This window comes from Xiphophorus maculatus, chromosome 5 (genome assembly GCF_002775205.1).
Source record: "Xiphophorus maculatus strain JP 163 A chromosome 5, X_maculatus-5.0-male, whole genome shotgun sequence".
Lineage (NCBI taxonomy): Eukaryota > Metazoa > Chordata > Actinopteri > Cyprinodontiformes > Poeciliidae > Xiphophorus > Xiphophorus maculatus.
This window is the reverse complement of record NC_036447.1, coordinates 342179-360112: the sequence shown is the minus strand read 5'-3', so window position 1 is coordinate 360112 and position 17934 is coordinate 342179. Positions and strand designations below refer to the sequence as shown.

The following is a 17934-nucleotide window of genomic DNA, read 5'->3' as shown; positions in this document are numbered from 1 at the left end:
CAGAAATAAAATATTCAAGCCAAACGAGTTAAAATGACATTTCTTCAGACCCTACACCCGGAACGTTCCTCTGGCTTTCTGCTCTCGGTTCTTATCACGGCGGGTGTGACGTCAGTGAACGTATCACGTGCGTCGCTCGGATCAGCTGACCGCGGTGTTTCCGGGTTTGTTTCTCAGACTTCATTTCGGTTCAGGTCCAGTTCGGTTCTGCACAGGTTCGTTTTTCTGAACTTACTCTGACAAAAAACGACCCGAGTGTCGGTCGGAATTATCCGAGTTCGGTTGGGTCAGGAAAAAGTCCGTTTGGGCCAACAGAGTCAGTTTGTTCTCTTCTGTTGAGGCAGGCAGTACCAGTTCGGTTCGGTTCTGTTCGATTAGACAGTAGAGTTCCGGTTCTGTTGGACTATACAGCACAGATTTGTTCCTATCGGTTCTCTGGATTCTGCTGTAGCAGTCGGCACAGGTTCTGTGTGGTTCTGGTAGTACAGACAGTAAAGGTTCGGTTCTGTTGGAGAAGATGTTACATGGTTCTGTTTGTGTACAGAGTCCAGGTTTTGGGTTCTGCTTAATTCTTTAGGTTCTTCTACAGATAACGGTACCTGTAGTTTCAGGACGGAGACCAGGTTCTGTTGGGTTCTGCTTGGTTTTGTTGGGTTTAGCTGGTTCTGTTTGGTTCTGTTTGCAGTGATGAGCGTGTCAGACAGTGATGAGGAGCTCTACAACGAGCGGACCGCCCTGGTTCCCGCCCAGAACCCTGCGGTTCCGTCCTACCGACCTGACCCGGAGCTCAGCCCCACCGAGGACTCCGACAGTAAAATGGTACCAGCCCGGTTCTGCTGACCGTGTTTGAGGACGGTGTCGGTCCTGACGGGTTCTGCTCCCCTCGCAGGCCGGACGGAGCGGCGGGCGGGCCGGTCCGGACCCGGGGGCGGAGCCTGAGGACGAGGAGGAGGAGCCTCTGAAGTACGGCGCCAAGCACGTCATCATGCTGTTCGTCCCCGTCACGCTGTGCATGGCGGTGGTGGTCGCCACCATCAAGTCCGTCAGCTTCTACTCAGAGAAGACCACCCAGCAGCTGTAGGTCCGCCAGGTTCTGGTCCCGGTTCTGGTTCTGGTCTCACCCGGTCTCTCTGCAGGATCTACACGCCGTTCAGCGAGGACACGCCTGATGTGGGCCGCCGGCTGCTGCACTCCGTCCTCAACACCGCCATCATGATCAGCGTCATCGTGGTCATGACCGTCCTCCTGGTGGTGCTGTACAAGTACCGCTGCTACAAGGTAGGACTGGGACCGGACCGGACCGGACCGGAGCAGATCGCCCTGACCCGACTCATCATGATCAGCGTCATAAACACATTTAATTATATTTTTGTGGCGGATTTTCTTTAGATTTTGTGTGATTATCAGTAAATCTTCTAATAACTCAGAATCATCAAGTTATATTTTTCCATTTCCTGTCAACTCTTAACATTTTGTAACAAAAAACCACGATGGGTGGATCTGGCGCCCCCTAGCGCCGCTGCCACCGGCACTGCCAGCAGGTTTTCGCAGGGAAACGATGTTTCTCCAGCAGATTTTCCAGCCGGTTCTGCTTGTGATCCACATTGATGTAACCGGATCGGGGCAGAGAATCGCTGCCTTGGTTCTGCACTAGAAGCCGGTCCAACCCGGTGAATGTTCTGGGTCCGTTTCACCCTAAAGTTCTGGTTTTCTCTGCCTCAGTTCATCCACGGCTGGCTCATCCTGTCCTCCCTCATGCTGCTCTTCTGGTTCAGCTTCATGTACCTGGGGTGAGTTTCTGTTCTGAAGGACCCAGCCGGCCCGGTTCTGGCTCTGGTCCATCGCTAGGCTCGTCCTTTCTGTGCCATCAGCGAGGTGTTTCGGACCTACAACGTGGCGGTGGACTATCCAACGGTTGCCATGGTGATCTGGAACTTCGGCGCTGTGGGCATGCTGTGCATCCACTGGAAGGGGCCGCTGCAGCTGCAGCAGGCCTACCTCATCGTCATCAGCGCGCTCATGGCCCTTGTCTTCATCAAGTATCTCCCCGAGTGGTCCACCTGGGTCATCCTGGGCGCCATCTCTGTCTATGGTGAGTCCTGGAACGCCGTCACCTCCTGCCTCACCGTCTTGGTGCCTCTAACTGTTCTCCCATCATGCCTTGCACCCCTGCAGACTTGGTGGCTGTCCTCAGTCCAAAGGGACCGCTGCGGATGCTGGTGGAAACGGCTCAGGAGCGCAATGAACCCATCTTCCCCGCCCTCATCTACTCCTGTAAGTCCAGAGTCTCAACTAGTCTGAGTCTGGTTAGGTCTAATTACAGTTCGGTTCTAGTTGGGGGCTGGTCCGGGTCTCATTCTTGTGTAGTTGGGGGCTGGTCCGGGTCTCATTCTTGTCTAGTTGGGGGCTGGTCCGGGTCTCATTCTTGTCTAGTTGGGGGCTGGTCCGGGTCTCATTCTTGTCTAGTTGGGGGCTGGTCCGGGTCTCATTCTTGTCTAGTTGGGGGCTGGTCCGGGTCTCATTCTTGTCTAGTTGGGGGCTGGTCAGAGTCTGCTCTGGATGTCTGGTTGGAGTGCTCTGATTGGTGATAACGTCTCCGTCTCTCTGCAGCTGCCATGATGTGGACGGTGACGATGGCGAACCCAGCCGATGGCCAGCGCTCTGGAACAGGTTAGACATCGCTAGTGGCAACGCCTGCTCTGGCGTCCAAGCCTGCAGTCTAAATACTGTCTCTATGGCAACAGGTTCCGATGAGGAGGCAGAGCTAAATGGCGGGAGGGCGGAGCCTCAAAGCCCACGTCTGAGGCCGGTCACAGAAGAGGAGCTGGAGGAGGAACGTAAGTGGAGGAGCTGCAGACCGGAGCTTAGCAGGTGTCTGGTTACCATGACGACGATGATGGTGTGTGTGTGCAGGCGGGGTGAAGCTTGGCCTCGGAGACTTCATCTTCTACAGTGTCCTGGTGGGAAAGGCTGCAGCGACCGGTGGAGACTGGAACACCACCCTGGCCTGCTTCGTGGCCATCCTCATCGTACGTTCAGCCATGTTGCTTTCCTTCCACTAAACTTTCCATCAATCATATCTGGGGTCAGTCAGGGTCCCAAGACAGTTTCAGATGCAAGGTAAGTTCCTTAGTCATCTCCAGGTGGTAGGAGGTTATCTAAGTCGGCCATGTTGAATCTGAGGATTCGGTCTTCTTCCTGTGTTTTCTGAGGCGAGGCTCTGATCCAGCAGCACTTCCTGTCAGAGAGGTAGAGGTAATGGCAGCATCATGTCTCCTCTAGTGGCATGACTAGGAGAGAATGAGCTGAAGAGAGAAAATGGTATGGAGTGTGAGAACTTTGAGCTGGTCATGTGACTCATTATCCACCTCCTTTGCCCCCCTCTTATGCCCCAACCCCTCTGCCCCTCCCTCCAGGGTCTGTGCCTCACCCTGCTGCTCCTGGCCATCTTCAGGAAGGCGCTGCCCGCGCTGCCCATCTCCATCGCCTTCGGTCTCATCTTCTACTTCTCCACTGACTTCCTGGTTCAGCCCTTCATGGACAATCTGGCCAATCACCAGTTCTACATCTGAGACCAAGCCCCACCCACTTCCTCATCAGCCTGCCAGACCGTCATCTGATGACACTTAAAGGCCACTTTGTGTGCAGCTCTGAGCAACAGGAAGTGATGTCATACACTCTGTGACCTTACCTGGTGGTCTGCTCGGGTGTTTGATCTATGTAGTTTGTCACTCTGCGATTGGCTGAGACCTGGCCTCTGCATCATCGACCTGGTGACCCCCAGACGCTCCAATAAAGGCGTGGAGATGGAGAAGCTGCAAAGTGGGCGGAGCCACCAGTTTGTTACTACTACAGCCACTATATTACCCACAATCCTCAGTTCAAGAAGTCTGGTTCTTTGGACACTTCCTGTTGAAAAGCATTGTGGGAGTTGTAGTTTCCCATAAGACTCAAACATTTTTACTTTTTTTTTCCTTAATGAGATATTTTACTGCACAATTAAACTATTTAAGGTATTAGTTTTAACAGGAAGTGAAATGCCAAAATAAAAGCAGAAAATAATATTTTATAGTATTTGTCTGGCTCCTAGAAAATTAATAGTGGTGAATATGATCCCTTGTACGTGTTTGTATAATATTGGCCTGTCTGGACCTCCGTACGTCTGCAGGTTGTTCTGTTTTTAACTTGTTCTTTAAATGTTTCACGTAAACAAATTAAATGGAGTTTTCTGGAACGGACTCAAATCTTTTAACTTCTCAGTGACTTCCTGCTCCTCGGGTCCTGACCCTTCCTCCCTCCAGCTAAAGGTCAGAGGTCAGCTGACCTCTGAGTCATCCTGAGCTTCACAAGACGCTGCGGCCCGTCGGGTCCAGTCTCCAGAACAGAACCGGTGTGTCCTGAATAAACGAGGCGTTTCCATTTTTAACATGTTTATTCTTTATTCTAAAACAGATTTAGCTCCGCTCCTCGAACTGGGATTTGTTCTTCAGGAGGAACGCCGCCAGATATTCGATAGGGTTGGGAGGCCTGGAGAGAAACATCCACAACGTCAGAACCAGCGAATGGCAGCCAGTGCTGACCCATACCGCGGCAGAACCCACCTCTCCTTGGCCAGGACGGACAGGCCCTGTAACAGGATGGGAACCACGGTCTGGTCCAGGTAGGCCCGGGTCGGCAGCGCCTGCAGGTCCACCTTCTGCTTGGACAGCTTCTCCGCGCTCGCCTTCTCGTTCTCCACCGTCCGCTGGGAACCAACGACCCGACCCGTTACTCAGACATCGGTTCTGGGACCGACCCGAAGGCAGGTCAGTGGATCTGTCCCGTCCCAAGGTTCTGATCAGGTTTTGGATCCAGTAGAACCTCGGAACGAAACAGAACCTGTACAGTGGTGAGTGAAGCAAAGCATGCTGGGAGACGGAGTTACCTGCAGGTTCTCGGTCAGGCCAAACTCCGCGTGAGGGTTTTCAGAGACCTGCAGGAGGATTCAGGTTCAGACAGCTGTTGCCATGGAAACCGTGTGTGTGTGTGTGTGTGTGTGTGTGTGTCTCACAGGTGTGTGTCCCTCCATGGACTGGTCTGGGTCTGTGTGATCTGAAAGGCAGAGCAGCAGTTAGCTTAGCAACAGGTACAGCTCCTGATCATGGGAAACATGGGAGAACGTTCTCCTCAGACCGGAAACACGCAGTGCATTGATCACGTGACTAGCATGCTGCAGCTCTTCACTCGGATTGGTCCTCTGATTCCAGAACCAAACCGCTAACTGGACCGACTGGGTTTAGGATCAGCTTCATGGGAACCTGAGACTCAACGTCAGAGGACCCTGATGACGTCTCCAGTGGCGGTTACCATGGTAACCTCCCCAGACGAGCAGCCTCTTGATCCGGAAGGAGACTGGACTCAGAACCAAAACCTCCACCTGAACCCTCGGGGTTGATTCGGAACTTCCCGGACTCACCGACAGAACCACCGGAACCGGTTCTGGTTCCGTTTGTGTCTCCAGCAACACAGCAGGGACAAAGCCGGCTATTTAAAGTTTGGTTGGAAATAAATCTGAGAGCAGCGGTTCTGGTTCTGGTTCTGGCCGGTCTTAACCTGCACAGCTAGCCTGGATCCGGACCTGGCCCGGACCCAGATCGAACCGGACGACGTGGGTCAGTACGCGGCGGGTTGTTAGCTTAGCATCTTAGCTCTTTCCGGTAAATAAACCGGACCGAAGACAGGAAGCGGCCAACGGCGGGAGACCTGAGCGATAACGCGCCAGATGAAACCGGAACCACCGAACAACCGGACCGAACCTCCCCAGAACCCATCGATAAGAACCAACAAAGGTCAACAATGAACTCACCGTCCGCCATGTTTGTTGTGGAAGTGTGCGCAGTAAATCCGGCGTACGCTGATTCTACTTTGACGTTACGTTAGAAGCGTTCCTTCCAAAATAAAAGCAACGGTATTTCCGGTTTTCTTTCAAAGTAAGAGCATACTTGATTTCAGGCTGAAGGAAAAACTAATCTCTGCGACAGACTGGCGACCTGTCCAGGGTGAACCCTCCTCCCGCCTGGAACGTACCTGGAGAGGCACCAGCAACCCTCCCGAACCCATTAGGGACAAGGGTGAAGAGAAAATGGATGGATGGATGGAAAAACTAATCTGCTTTGGTCAGTTTTTAAAAATGGAACTCTTTTTAACATCTTACTGGTTTATGTAGTTGGTGTGATACTGTAGAAACGATGGAACATGTTTTTATTTTTTTGTAGGAAACATGTGAATCAAAGAAGATTATTAAAAACAGAATTAGGTTTTTATAGAGAATTGAAATTTGAGAATGTGGTTGATCAGTTAAATAGCAATGAGGGGAAAGAGAAGATTTTTCGTTTTTAACAAAATACTGGGCTCATTAGGAAATTTTGAGGTATAGATATTAAGATCCAACAGATGGCAGTAGTGCAACAATAATGGATGCAAGCTGCCGTTAAAATCTAAAGAAGAAGAAGTAATCTGTAGTGATGGTGAGATGAAGCCTCATGAGGCATTGAACCACTTGAGCCAACTGGTTCGAGAAATGGTTCATTTCTTGAAGCTTCATGTGCACACGAAACCACCTACTGGCCAGGTGTATAATCACAGCCAGCTGTATCTTAATACGTGTGATGCATTGAATTTTTGTCTATTATGGCTCTTGGGAATGACGTCACAAAAGGTGTAGGACGAAATCATTTGTCTACATAAATTATGTATACACATATGTGTATAATAAAATATTGTTTGAATGTATCCTCTGTGTGTAATTATTCCCAAAATAGTAGTGTCATGTGATATGGCATGTTGTGTAATAATGTTTTTCTGTGACTCTAGAAAAATGGCCTGGGCTTAATCAGGCAGAGGACAGTGAAAGTGCTTGTGGAACTAGGGAGGGGTAGTGAATAGGCTAATGCTTGTGTAACTTGGATGATTTCATGCATTTTTATTAAGAAACAACAATTTCTCCACAGTTTTTGGTTTCAAACGATTTCTCTTTTTTGACACTACATGGATGAGGTGTTATTATTGTACCCCAACTCCTTGGAGCACAATAAACACCTCACCTTTACAGAAAATAAGAAACAGTGAAAAATACAGTTCCTCATAAGCAAACATAATGCATCTGCAAATGTTCAGTTCACCTTACCTTGTTAGGGCTTATCAAATCAAAATGTTCCCACATAGGAGAAATCCTCCTCTTTCTCGCCGGCTCCATCCTACTCCTATCCTGTCTTCGCGCTCCTAAATCTCCTATCTATCTATCTACTAAACTCTCCAAACACCAAACTAACTGTCTCAAACTAAATAACCACTATCCAAACTCTGCTATCCAAACTATCAAAACTCTATCCACTCTCTCAACTGACCACAACTCGCCTACAACAGCCCACATATTGAATGGATCCTGTGGGGTTTCTAAAGCTGTCAAACCCCGCGTCAACATCTGAGCCACTTCCCGAAGCAGTCACGTGGTACAGCCGGGCAGCGAGGCTTCGGACGTCATCGTTTTCGGCTCCTCCCCTAAATGAAGCAAGCCTCGATACGCGCTTTACGGAAACGCCCCCTCCATTACTCGACACACGCCTGGAAGCCTCGGCACATCACGTAACATCACTAGTGATCTGCTTTAGATCCGCAGGTCGGATTTCCGCTCGGAAAGGTTTAAAATCCTGGCTCAGACTAAATATTCTCCGTAACTTTGAGCAGGATAATTTAATGAATGTTTTTCTATGTTGCAGTTCTGCAGAGTTAGCTTCAGGAAATGTTCCAACACCAGACAGAACCTGAGGAGCACCCAGGTTCTTCTGACCCGGCAGCTCCTCTGGTTCTGATTGAATGTGGGTCTGTTTACTGTTAAATCTGAGTTTATGAGAAATGTTGCAGCTTTCCTTTAAGACGTGGTTCTGCTTACCCTAAACAAGAGAAGCAGAACATTTTGCTGCTGGGTTAAAGTTTCCAGACGAGGCCTGTGGCCCTGTAGACTGCAGAGCTGTCAGATTACAACAATGTGAAAAGATTTTCAATATTATTTCATTTCAAGAAGTATTTGTCAAATTGCAGAAACAGCTGTTCATTAATATTCTAACAATCTGGTTTTATTGACGCTTTCTGCCACGAATGGCCCTTTGATGATTTTCATGATCTTAAAATGTCCAGAAATGAAAAAACCACAAGAGAAGGACAGCAGATACTAAACCAACTGAGCCTGAGGCACCAATATAACATACATTCAGTTTCAACATGAATGTTAAAATCTCCCACAATAATAACTTCATCTGTATTTAACTGTAAATCAGATTTTTTACAAGTAGATTTGATGTAAACGTTGAGAGTGACGTCCTGTGGACGATACGGAACAACAAACTAAACGTTTCAGTTCTTTGAGGAAAACTGAGTCACATGTTCAAAAGAGCTGCAGCTATTTATATTAATATTTAATAAAGCTTAAAGAAAAATGGCTGCTACTCAGACAAGTCATAGTAACACTTCAGTTTGGAAGGGTAAGTGAGGAATCCACCGAGCCAGAACCAGAACCAGAACCCGCCGACAGCCTGAGTCCAAACTCACAGTCTGAATCAGCTTTAATGTTTATTGTGATGGAGTACCGACATGAAGACAAATACATAAAGTTTAGAGGAAATAAAAAGTACATATATGTGAATATAGAACCATTTTTAAAGAAAATATCAGGTTGTAACATTTCAAATCTGCTTATTTAGTTTCACTGCAGAGCAGCAGATGACTCTGTAGCGCCACCTGATGGTAAAAGCCTGGATAGTTTGAGTCCAGGATGTGCGGGTCCTGACCCTTGACCTATACCCAGTCCTGGATGGAGGGAACGTCAGCCTGTACCGGTCCAGTTCTGTGAAGGATCCGAACCTCACAGTGACGGAGGAGCACCAGGATGGTTCTGGGTTGGATTTATGGAGCATGTACTGGTTCTCTGAGGAGGAGGAACTGCAAAAGCCTCCATGCAGAAGGTACCAGTTCTCACGGGTCGGGCCTCCATCCCTACAGAATGAAGGGAATGATGGCTTTCCTGGAGCGGGGGTAGTCCTCAAACCTCCGCTTATAGTCCCTGGAAGACACGCAAGGAGCGATTCAGCCCGAGCTAAAACCCAAACCAGAACCCAACCAGAACCTTTGTTCAGTGTGTCTGATCCTGAAATATGGGACTGAACGGTACCTGTGGTGATGGTAGGCTCTGGGCCCGATGGAGCAGATGGTGAAGAAGGCAAAGGCGAAGGCTGGAAAGGACCAAGCAGCGAGGGCGAAGCCGCACCACTCGGTGATCTCCCCAAAGAAGTTGGCACCAGAAACTAACTCAAACATCCCCCCTGGAAGACGGAGACCGGTCAACAGGAAGTCAGCATAAGGCGGAGCAACAGAGTCTTTGTGCCGTACCGCGGGGGATCCTGTAGACGTACTCCCCAGGTTTCCTCAGGTTACGCAGGATATGGTCACTGTGGATGTTGATGGTCAGACCGACAGCAAACACCAGAACACCTTGAGAAAACAGAATCAAGACATGAAGTCCAGCAGGAGCCACATCTCTACCCAACCTGATCCGTGGCCCAATTCCTCACTTTCCTGTTTCAGAACCCCCTGAACAAACCAAACCCAAACGTCCTCATCTCATCCTTCCAAACAAAAACTAATCAATTCATGTTCTAGCGTGCTTCTCATTGTCCTCTGGTGGCTTGTTCAGCTTTTGGACTTCAGAACCGGTTCCTGCCGCGGCGGAGCGTTGCGTCTGACCTGCAGAGAGGCGAGCGCCGGTCAGCCAGGTGTGCTGCAGGTGAGCGCAGTGCAGCAGGTGGTGTCCCTGCAGGAAGCCGTTCAGAGAGCAGAAGACGACGGAGGAGCAGATGATCTTCAGAGGAACCGGCCGTCCGCGGGTCAGCAGGGAGTAGATGCAGCTCCTGCAGAACCAGAACAAAGTTCCTTCAGAACATCTCCACCAAAGTTGTCTGAAACCCAGAACATCAACAGGAAGAATAATCCATAATCCATAATCCATAATCCCAAACTAAATCCGTCTGAGACGCTGAAGCTGTTAGAAATCTTACAGCTTTCTAAATTCTGTAAATTCCCACAGGACCAGCGGCTCCTTAAATGCATCACAGCTGGATCCCTCATCTGCATCGGGTCGGACAGAACCAAACAGGGTGGAACCGCTTTGGGTCCGTTTAATGGACAACATCAACCACAGGTTGGAAGAGAAGGGTCAAAGGTCAAGCTAGCCTATAGAACTGCAACAAATCAAACAGGTTCTGCTCCAGGTCCACTTGACCTAGAGCAGAACCTGAAGAGCCTCCTCCCTGGGATCCGGGTCGGCCGGGTCAGAAGAACATGATGAGCTCAGCTTTCAGCCTCAGGTGAGACAAGTTGGACAGGTGAGGTAGCCAGCAGGAAGGTCTGAGTGTCTTACTAGAACCAGAACCATCTTAGGTTCTGTTCAGTCCAGTTAAACCTCCAGAGCCTGGGCTCTGATGAGGCGCAGGAATGACGTCATGATTCTTGACGTCATTCCTAATTCCAATCAAAAACCAGATCTGATCAGCTTCTCTCCTTGATGGATCTGCTGCTGAAAGTTCTTTTGGGTCGGCGGTTCTGGTTCTGATCAATAACCTTCATTAACTTCCTGTGGATAAATCAGCTGATATGAAGGGAACCGTCCCGCCAGGAGGTTCGGTGCCGAAACTCTGGACCTGACCTCACTGCGTCACTAAATCACCCAAAACACCCCGAACCTTTCCAGAACCTCCACCCGCCCCGGTCCGGTCCGGTCCGTCTAACCTGTAGAAGTAGTGCAGCATGAAGATCCAGACGAGCAGCGACCTCCCGGTGCCAGAGCCCGGTTCGGCAGAACCCAGCAGCAGCAGCGGAACCAGGAAGGACGGAACCTCCTGCAGGAACCAGGCCGGGCCGGCGGGCCAGCAGCGGCCGCCCGGCTGCGCGTAGCGGCCGTACTCTCCGCAGCGGCGCGTCTGCCGCAGCAGGTAGGCCGCCCCGCCGACCACCAGCGCCCAGCTGAGGGACGACACGGCGGCGGATCGACACTCCATCCGCGGCGGCGCAGCTGCTGCTTCCGGCGCGGCCTTCCGCCAGAGCCGCAGGATCAGCCAATGAGCTGCGGAGGCGAAGACAACAAGCTTTCAACGAGCCATGCAACTGCAGTTCTCAGAAGACACAGCAGATGGCAGCATAACAGCCTCCCATTAATAACCATTGAACAAATTACTGCTTCATATTTCAACACTTCATTTTTTACAATGGTATTAAGATACAAGATAGTGCTGTAATCACTTTTAACTCAACTTGCAAGACTAATTTATTATAGTTTACTTTTTGTCTTGCTATGCTCAAAACAATATTGTCAACTTTATAATGAAAACTTCAAAGCAAGACATTCTATCACAAATTTACATTGGAAAAAGTCCAATTTTCTTCTAAAATACTCAAACTTCTGTCAAGATATCTGCCTTCATCTCATCGGTTGGACAATATTCTGACTTGACTTCACCTTCTGCACACATTCACGAATGTAATGGTAACTGTGATGGACCGAGTTAAAAACAGGAGGAGTCACAGGACATATTAGAAAAATAGGGTTTTTATTTTAACCCAAAGATTATAAATAACAAAAGATAAACTGAGCTCATAAAAGAGGTCAAAGAAACAAAACTGAACTCAGGCAAAAAATGTAAACTAACTGGCTGCACAAACAAACATAACTGACCTAACAAAGAAATGACACACAGGGTTTATATTCTGGCTGATCAGACCAATTGAAACGCAATAGGGTAACTAAACAGAATACAATTACAAATAACACAAAACCAATAACAGTACAGCTAAGTTTGGCTCAACTAAAGACCCAAAACTGAAAATCAAAAATGTTAAACTTTAAATACTAATATTTACTTAAATACAAAACTTATCTAAAGAAAGAAACTACAAATCCCCCTGCCAGCAGGAACTAGTGGTGCAGTCCAATCAGCATGTAAGCCTGCTGAGCCCTGGCCCCCATCCTCTGTCTGGTAACTCCAAGGCAGGTAAGAACCGACAGAGTGTGGCCATGGATTTGGCCATCACAGTAACGAATGTCTGTGTGTTTGGTTCTTGAATGGTCCACCGGATTCTTTGCTATTGCAATGGCTCCTTGGTTGTCCTCTAGAATCACTGGAGGCTTGGTGACCAAACCCAGATCGTTCAGTAATCTTCTCAGTCAGGTTCCCTCTTGAGCTGCTTGACTGAGAGCAACATACTCAGCTTCTGCTGTTGAAAGTGCAACCGTTGCTTGTTCTTTGCTTAGCCAGCTCACTGCTCCTCCGCTGAGTAGAAATATGTTGCCTGTTGTTGAACGGCGGTCGTCTTGATCTCCAGCCCAGTCAGCATCAGAAGAACCAGTCAAATCTTTGTATAGTCAGACTCTGGAGCAAGGTTAACAGTTCCCTTCAGGTATCGAAGAATCCTCTTCACAGCAGTCAGATGTGCAGCATTTGGATTTGCATTGAACTTTGACACTGCACTCACTGCTTGTGCTATGTCTGGTCTTGCTTGGATTGACAGGATTACTGACAGCATCATCCTTTTTCAGCTTTACACTGATGCCAGCAGGGGTTGCAACAGGATTTGCTTTATCCATCCCGTATTTCTGAAGAATGTTTTCAATGTTCTGTTTCTGGTGAAGAAAGATGCAGTTTTTTGCTTTGTCTTGAATAACTGAGATGCCGAGGATGTAGGACAGTTCACCCAAGTCCTTCATTTTGTAGCGCTCTTGGAGAGTCAGTTTTAACTCATCCATGCTTTCAGTTGACTCTGTAATCAGCATCAGATCATCTACATAAACTGCAACTATCTCCAGCTCCTGTGATGACTTCACAAACACACAGGGATCCGAGGTCCTCTGCTTAAATCCAAGATCCATCATGAATTTTGTGAACTCTTTGTTCCAACAATGAGAAGACTGTTTTAATCCGTAGATTGATTTTTTTAGTTTGCATACAAGATGCTCCTGACCTGGTTTGATGTATCCCTCAGGTTGTTCCATGTATATTTCTTCCTCCAGGCGTCCATTTAAGAATGCAGTGACAACATCCATTTGATGTACATGTAGGTTATTCTGGATGGCAAAGGATAATAATGTACGAATTGAGCTAAAACGTACCACAGGCACCATAGAGCTGTGAGTAGCCTTTGGCAACAAGTCTGCACTTGTATCGCTCCACTTCTCCATCACTTTGATGCTTGACTTTGAACACCCATCTTGACCCAATGACCTCTTTGTCCTTTGGTAGCTCCACCAGGTCCCATGTTTCATTTTCTTCCAGTGACTGGTCTTCTAAATCAGCCGCTTCTTGCCATTCTTTTGCATTTGGACTCTTACTGCTTCTTTCAGTGTGATTGGTTCCATGACAGAACACACATTAGCACAATGATCAACAGTCACCATAACTGCAAACTCATCATATCCATATCTCTTTGGAGCCTTTCTGATTCTGCTTCCTCTTTTAATAGTTTCATCAACAGTGACGTCATCATCAGTTGTTTCCTTTTCTTCTGTGATGGTAATCACCTCTTTCTCTGGACAGGAAACTTCCTCCTTCTGTTTCCAGTCAAAGTCCAACTCATTAAAGATGACATCCTTTCGAATCAGAATTCTTCTTTTTTCTTCATCGAACAGACAATATCTTTTTGCGTTGTTCGCATATCCCACAAACCTGAGCTTTACAGCTTTCTTGTCAAGTTTTCGTCTTTCAGCATCTGGAACATGTGCATAAGCAACACAACCAAACACTCTCACATGGTTCATGTCAGGTTTTTTACCAGACCATCGTTGGTAGGGTGTCTCTTGCTTCAGAACAAATGTTGGCAATCTGTTTTGTATGTAGGCTGCTGTTGCTACTGCTTCAGCCCAGTACATCTTTGGTAGCTTAGCATGTGACCACATGCTCCTAGCTGCTTTAATCAATGTCCTGTTTTTTCTCTCTGCAACTCCATTTTGCTGAGGTGTATGAGGTACAGATATCTCATGGTGGATACTTTGAAATGTACTCCCCACCATTATCTGATCTCAGTCTTGCAACTTTGTGTCCACACTCATTGGAGAATGTTCTCTCAAATTCCTTGAATTTGCTTAAGACTTCTGTAGCACCGGTATCACACGGCTAACTGCGCTACTGGACCAGTTCTAGGCTCTAAGGAGTGGGGAAGCAAGAATAACAACACCAGAGACCGCTGCTTTAAATGCAAAAAGCCGGCAATTTACTGAATGCAAAACACACATGAAACACAATACACAAAACCCCCCTAAAAAAAGAAGAAAAAGAAAAATGTATCACTTCCTTTTACTCACTAGTTCACCTAGCTTATTTCAGTAAAACTAATCTAATTTAGTTAGACCAGTCTCTTTTTCCTAGGTTATTTTAGTCAAACTAATTTAAGTTAGTTAGACCAGTCTCCTTTTCTTAGGTTGCACCTATTTTAGGATTCCTATTTTTTCTCTGAGTTAACTCGCTTTTTTTTCTTTCACAGGTAAGGAAATACCTTCAAACAAATCAAAGTGGACCACAATTATTCAATTCACATTCAGAGACATAACATATGAAAAGCCAAGTATGCCACTTTAAACTCAAGTTCAAGTCCAAATGTGAATTCAGGTTCTCAGTTCAATGAAAAGCTTCAGTTTTGATTCAGTCCAAAAAAATAATGATAATTTCACCAGTTCTTAAATCAGTTCTTAATCCTGTTCAGTTCGGTTTGAACCAGTTCCTGAAGTTCCTACCGCTCCGGCAGCGAATTATCATACGCAGGAGAGTCCTTCCCTGATATGATGGAAAAGATGAATTGAAGGTCTAGGTCTGGCTCGCCATCTTGAATCCCGTCTGTGAATGTGGACGTCGCACACGGCAGAAGAGCACACGGCAGACCAATCTTCGCTCCGACCGAGCTTCCAACCGAACAAAAAAACCTGACCAAAACCGATGTAACTCAGTTCTCATAAAATCCCAGTCAGTTTCCGACCAGGTAAATTATGTCTTATTAACTATAATATTAACTTTTTTTCCGTTAATCAATCAACTGCTCTTTTCCTCCGATTCCTCCTCTGCTCTCTCCCTCTGGTTTGTGCACCGCAGCGTCACCCAGGCGTCGCGTCTGTGACGCTGGTTCCTTAAAGGGGCAGCGACGTTATTCTCTGTTCAGACTTTTAATCCGCTATTTATTCTTATTTATGTCAGATTTTAACATGGGCAAGTATTTATTCCTATTTATTCAGATTTTAACTGAGCAGCTATTTATTCCTATTTGTCAGATTTTAACGTGGGTTACACTTCACTTTTTGTTTCATGAAGTAAACCTTACAACAGCGAGAAAAGTCATCAATGAAGGTTACAAAGTATTTTGACCCACCGATGGATTCAGTCTGCATGGGTCCACAGACATCACTATGGATCAGTTGCAGCTTTGGACCGGATTTCTCCCGCTGCCTTACTGTCTTGTGAGCTTTCCTTCCACACAGGCTTCACAGAAAGGAAGTTCTTTGTCTGCAGAGAATTTCACTCCATTCACCAGAGCTTCTAGTTTCTTTAGTTTGGTGGTGTGACCTAAGCGCTGATGCCACAGATTAGTTGTTACTGATGCACTTGATGCACTATGACAGACCGGCGTAGATCCTTTAATATCCAACTACAGTCCATCAGATCTTTGCGTTCCCATTCCTTGAAGAGTTCCATCCTTGCCATGAATGTAGCACCGAGATTCTTTGAACTGCACTGTATTTCCTTTTCTTGTAGCAGCTCCCACTGAAAAAAGATTTGCAGACAACTTTGGGACGTATAACACCCATCCATCCATCCATCCATCTTCTTCCGCTTATCCGAGGTCGGGTCGCGGGGGTAGCAGCTTCAGAAGGGAGGCCCAGACTTCCCTCTCCCCAGCCACTTCTTCCAGCTCTTCCGGGGGAATCCCGAGGCGTTCCCAGGCCAGCCGAGAGACATCGTCTCTCCAGCGTGTCCTGGGTCTTCCCCGGGCCTCCTCCCGGTGGGAGGAGGCCCGGGGGAACGTATAACACATCATACATTATTGGACGTATAACACATCATACATTATGGCAGGTTTAGCATCACTTATTTTGAAGGTCATGTTTAACAATAAACAATCCTTCAGCTTCCACCATCCGGCCATCACACGGTTTTACAGACTGTGGTTCTGAAAACTGCTGGTAGTTTTGAAGGATTTCTTTGTCACAGTTTTGATGCTCATCTTGTCCTGGTCCTTCCGAACATACCGCGGTCCAATCAGCAGCGCAGGTTCTGTTCTGACCCGGTTCCTGGGAGTCCAGGCGGAGATCCGACTCTAGATTTCATGAAGTTAAATCTTCATCATCCTCTTCTCCAGTTCAGATTCCAGATGTTTTATAATATTTATGTTTCCGTCCTATTATAGCCAGGAGCAGCTGAGACTCTGGAAATAAAGGTGATTTAATTCTCGGCTCTGCATCGAGTTCTGGCTTGTTGGACGGTTAGAGGTCCACTGAGTCCATCCATCCTCTGCTGGACCTGAGAGAGACGGATCTGTCCCTTTCAGCCAAGGGGACAGCAGCAAACTTTATGTGTGGCAGACTAACTGTGATAAAACTTTCAGACGTGGATCAGAGTCCTGATGAAGGAACGGTGAACGCTGCCAGGTCCAACCTGGACGGGTCCACCGCGGACCCCGGGCGGAACCGGCAGGGGTTCGAACCCGGGACCTTGCTGCCTCCACAGCTCATCGTGAGTTTTAACCAAACTTTTTTCGTCTGGTTGTCCGGACCTGCATCAGACCGGAAGTCCTTCATTTAGTCACGTGATAAGGCGTCCAGATGATCGGACACCTGATTTCATCATCATCATCATCATCATCTTCTTTTTTATTAAACATTTTGAACAAGTGTACAATACCAAGTGGCGTGTTCATACATGAAGAAACAAGTCTTACAGGTGTAACAGAGTTACAAATGTGTTTCTTTGTTAAATTATTATTTCTTATTCATTTTATATTGAGAATTTGTGAATTTTATCTTATTCAGTTATTTTTATTTATTGTGTTGTTTTTGCCTGCGGGGGTCGCCCTTCTGCTCTCCGCCTCGTTTGTGTTTCCTGGGCTTCCGTAGTCTATCCCAGCCCTCGTAGCTCCTCCCCTTTTCCCTCAGGTTGTTCTGCGCTGCTGTGGGTCAGTCAGAGGAAAGTTAGCTGCTGAGATATGTTTGTTTTTCTGTATGGATGTTGTTCATGTTGAGGTCTTTACCATATGTTGTTTATTATTGTTTGTTAGTGTGTTATTTTGCAGTTTTGACCGTCATTGTGGTTTTTTTTTTATAAACAGTTTTATTATAATTTCTTTTTTATTTTGGCGCGAACGACCGGTGCTAGTCCAGCACAGCCCGGTTGAACATTGTTTTTATTTTCACATTTTTAGAGCCGGAGTGCAGGGAGAAGGAGTTGAGGAGGTTGTTCATTTGTTTTCCCTTCTTCCCCCAGAATAAAAAAATAAAATATCTGGTTGAGACCCACCTGAACGACTTCTGAGACTCATTGATGCCACCTGTTACACTGGCTCAAAGCACACATATAATTATGACAATAAAAAAAATGTAAACAGGTAAAATAAAACTATAAATAAATAAAATTTATCAGACATCAAACAGAGGGATAGCATAACGACAAAAACAAGCAGAGACAAAGGGCCTTTAGTTTTCTAATAAATTCAGACCATTCTAGGCGTCTAACAGTTTTATTTATTCCTGCTGGTTTTTCATCAGTTTTAGGTTCTGAAGTGATTTTTGTCCATTAAAAGGTTTTTAAAAGCTGAAAAGTCAGGATTTCTATTTCCCATTTACAGGAGTGGATGGAGAATCTGGTGAGGATCAGC

General features: G+C 47.0%; 3 protein-coding genes across 3 annotated transcripts; 1 reads left to right on the top strand and 2 right to left on the bottom strand.

Moving 5' to 3' along the window:
* Positions 1–133: 133 nt before the first annotated feature.
* Positions 134–4244, top strand: psen2 (presenilin 2). Its single transcript, XM_005815120.3, has 11 exons — positions 134–215; positions 686–819; positions 890–1077; positions 1137–1278; positions 1723–1790; positions 1872–2092; positions 2176–2274; positions 2611–2670; positions 2745–2837; positions 2914–3029; positions 3417–4244. Exons 2-11 carry the CDS (start codon positions 688–690, stop codon positions 3570–3572), a joined length of 1275 nt encoding a protein of 424 aa, XP_005815177.1. The 5' UTR covers positions 134–215; positions 686–687; the 3' UTR covers positions 3573–4244.
* A 169-nt stretch (positions 4245–4413) lies between these two features.
* On the bottom strand, positions 4414–5983 carry dpy30 (dpy-30, histone methyltransferase complex regulatory subunit). The gene is made up of 5 exons (XM_005815119.3): positions 5846–5983; positions 5051–5091; positions 4925–4972; positions 4602–4744; positions 4414–4527 (listed from the first exon to the last, which is right to left on the bottom strand). Exons 1-5 carry the CDS (start codon positions 5853–5855, stop codon positions 4455–4457), a joined length of 315 nt encoding a protein of 104 aa, XP_005815176.1. The 5' UTR covers positions 5856–5983; the 3' UTR covers positions 4414–4454.
* Positions 5984–8582: 2599 nt separating this feature from the next.
* On the bottom strand, positions 8583–15347 carry LOC102228249 (3-oxo-5-alpha-steroid 4-dehydrogenase 2-like). The gene is made up of 6 exons (XM_023334172.1): positions 14810–15347; positions 10819–11152; positions 9778–9941; positions 9424–9525; positions 9206–9356; positions 8583–9097 (listed from the first exon to the last, which is right to left on the bottom strand). The coding sequence occupies exons 1-6, from the start codon at positions 14829–14831 to the stop codon at positions 9031–9033; spliced, it is 840 nt and encodes a 279-aa protein (XP_023189940.1). The 5' UTR covers positions 14832–15347; the 3' UTR covers positions 8583–9030.
* Between the last annotated feature and the right edge of the window lie 2587 nt (positions 15348–17934).

Coding starts and splice junctions, on each gene's coding strand:
- psen2 (XM_005815120.3), top strand. CDS start 688: ATGAGCGTGTCAGACAGTGATGAGGAGCTCTACAACGAGCGGACCGCC. Junction 2,275..2,610: donor CCCCGCCCTCATCTACTCCT/GTAAGTCCAGAG, acceptor GTCTCTCTGCAG/CTGCCATGATGTGGACGGTG. Junction 3,030..3,416: donor GCTTCGTGGCCATCCTCATC/GTACGTTCAGCC, acceptor CCCTCCCTCCAG/GGTCTGTGCCTCACCCTGCT.
- LOC102228249 (XM_023334172.1), bottom strand. CDS start 14,831: ATGATAATTCGCTGCCGGAGCG. Junction 9,942..10,818: donor ATGCTGCACTACTTCTACAG/GTTAGACGGACC, acceptor CTGGTTCTGCAG/GAGCTGCATCTACTCCCTGC. Junction 9,526..9,777: donor CGGCGCTCGCCTCTCTGCAG/GTCAGACGCAAC, acceptor TGTTTTCTCAAG/GTGTTCTGGTGTTTGCTGTC.
- dpy30 (XM_005815119.3), bottom strand. Junction 4,973..5,050: donor CCATGGAGGGACACACACCT/GTGAGACACACA, acceptor ATCCTCCTGCAG/GTCTCTGAAAACCCTCACGC. Junction 4,528..4,601: donor TCCGTCCTGGCCAAGGAGAG/GTGGGTTCTGCC, acceptor GTTTCTCTCCAG/GCCTCCCAACCCTATCGAAT.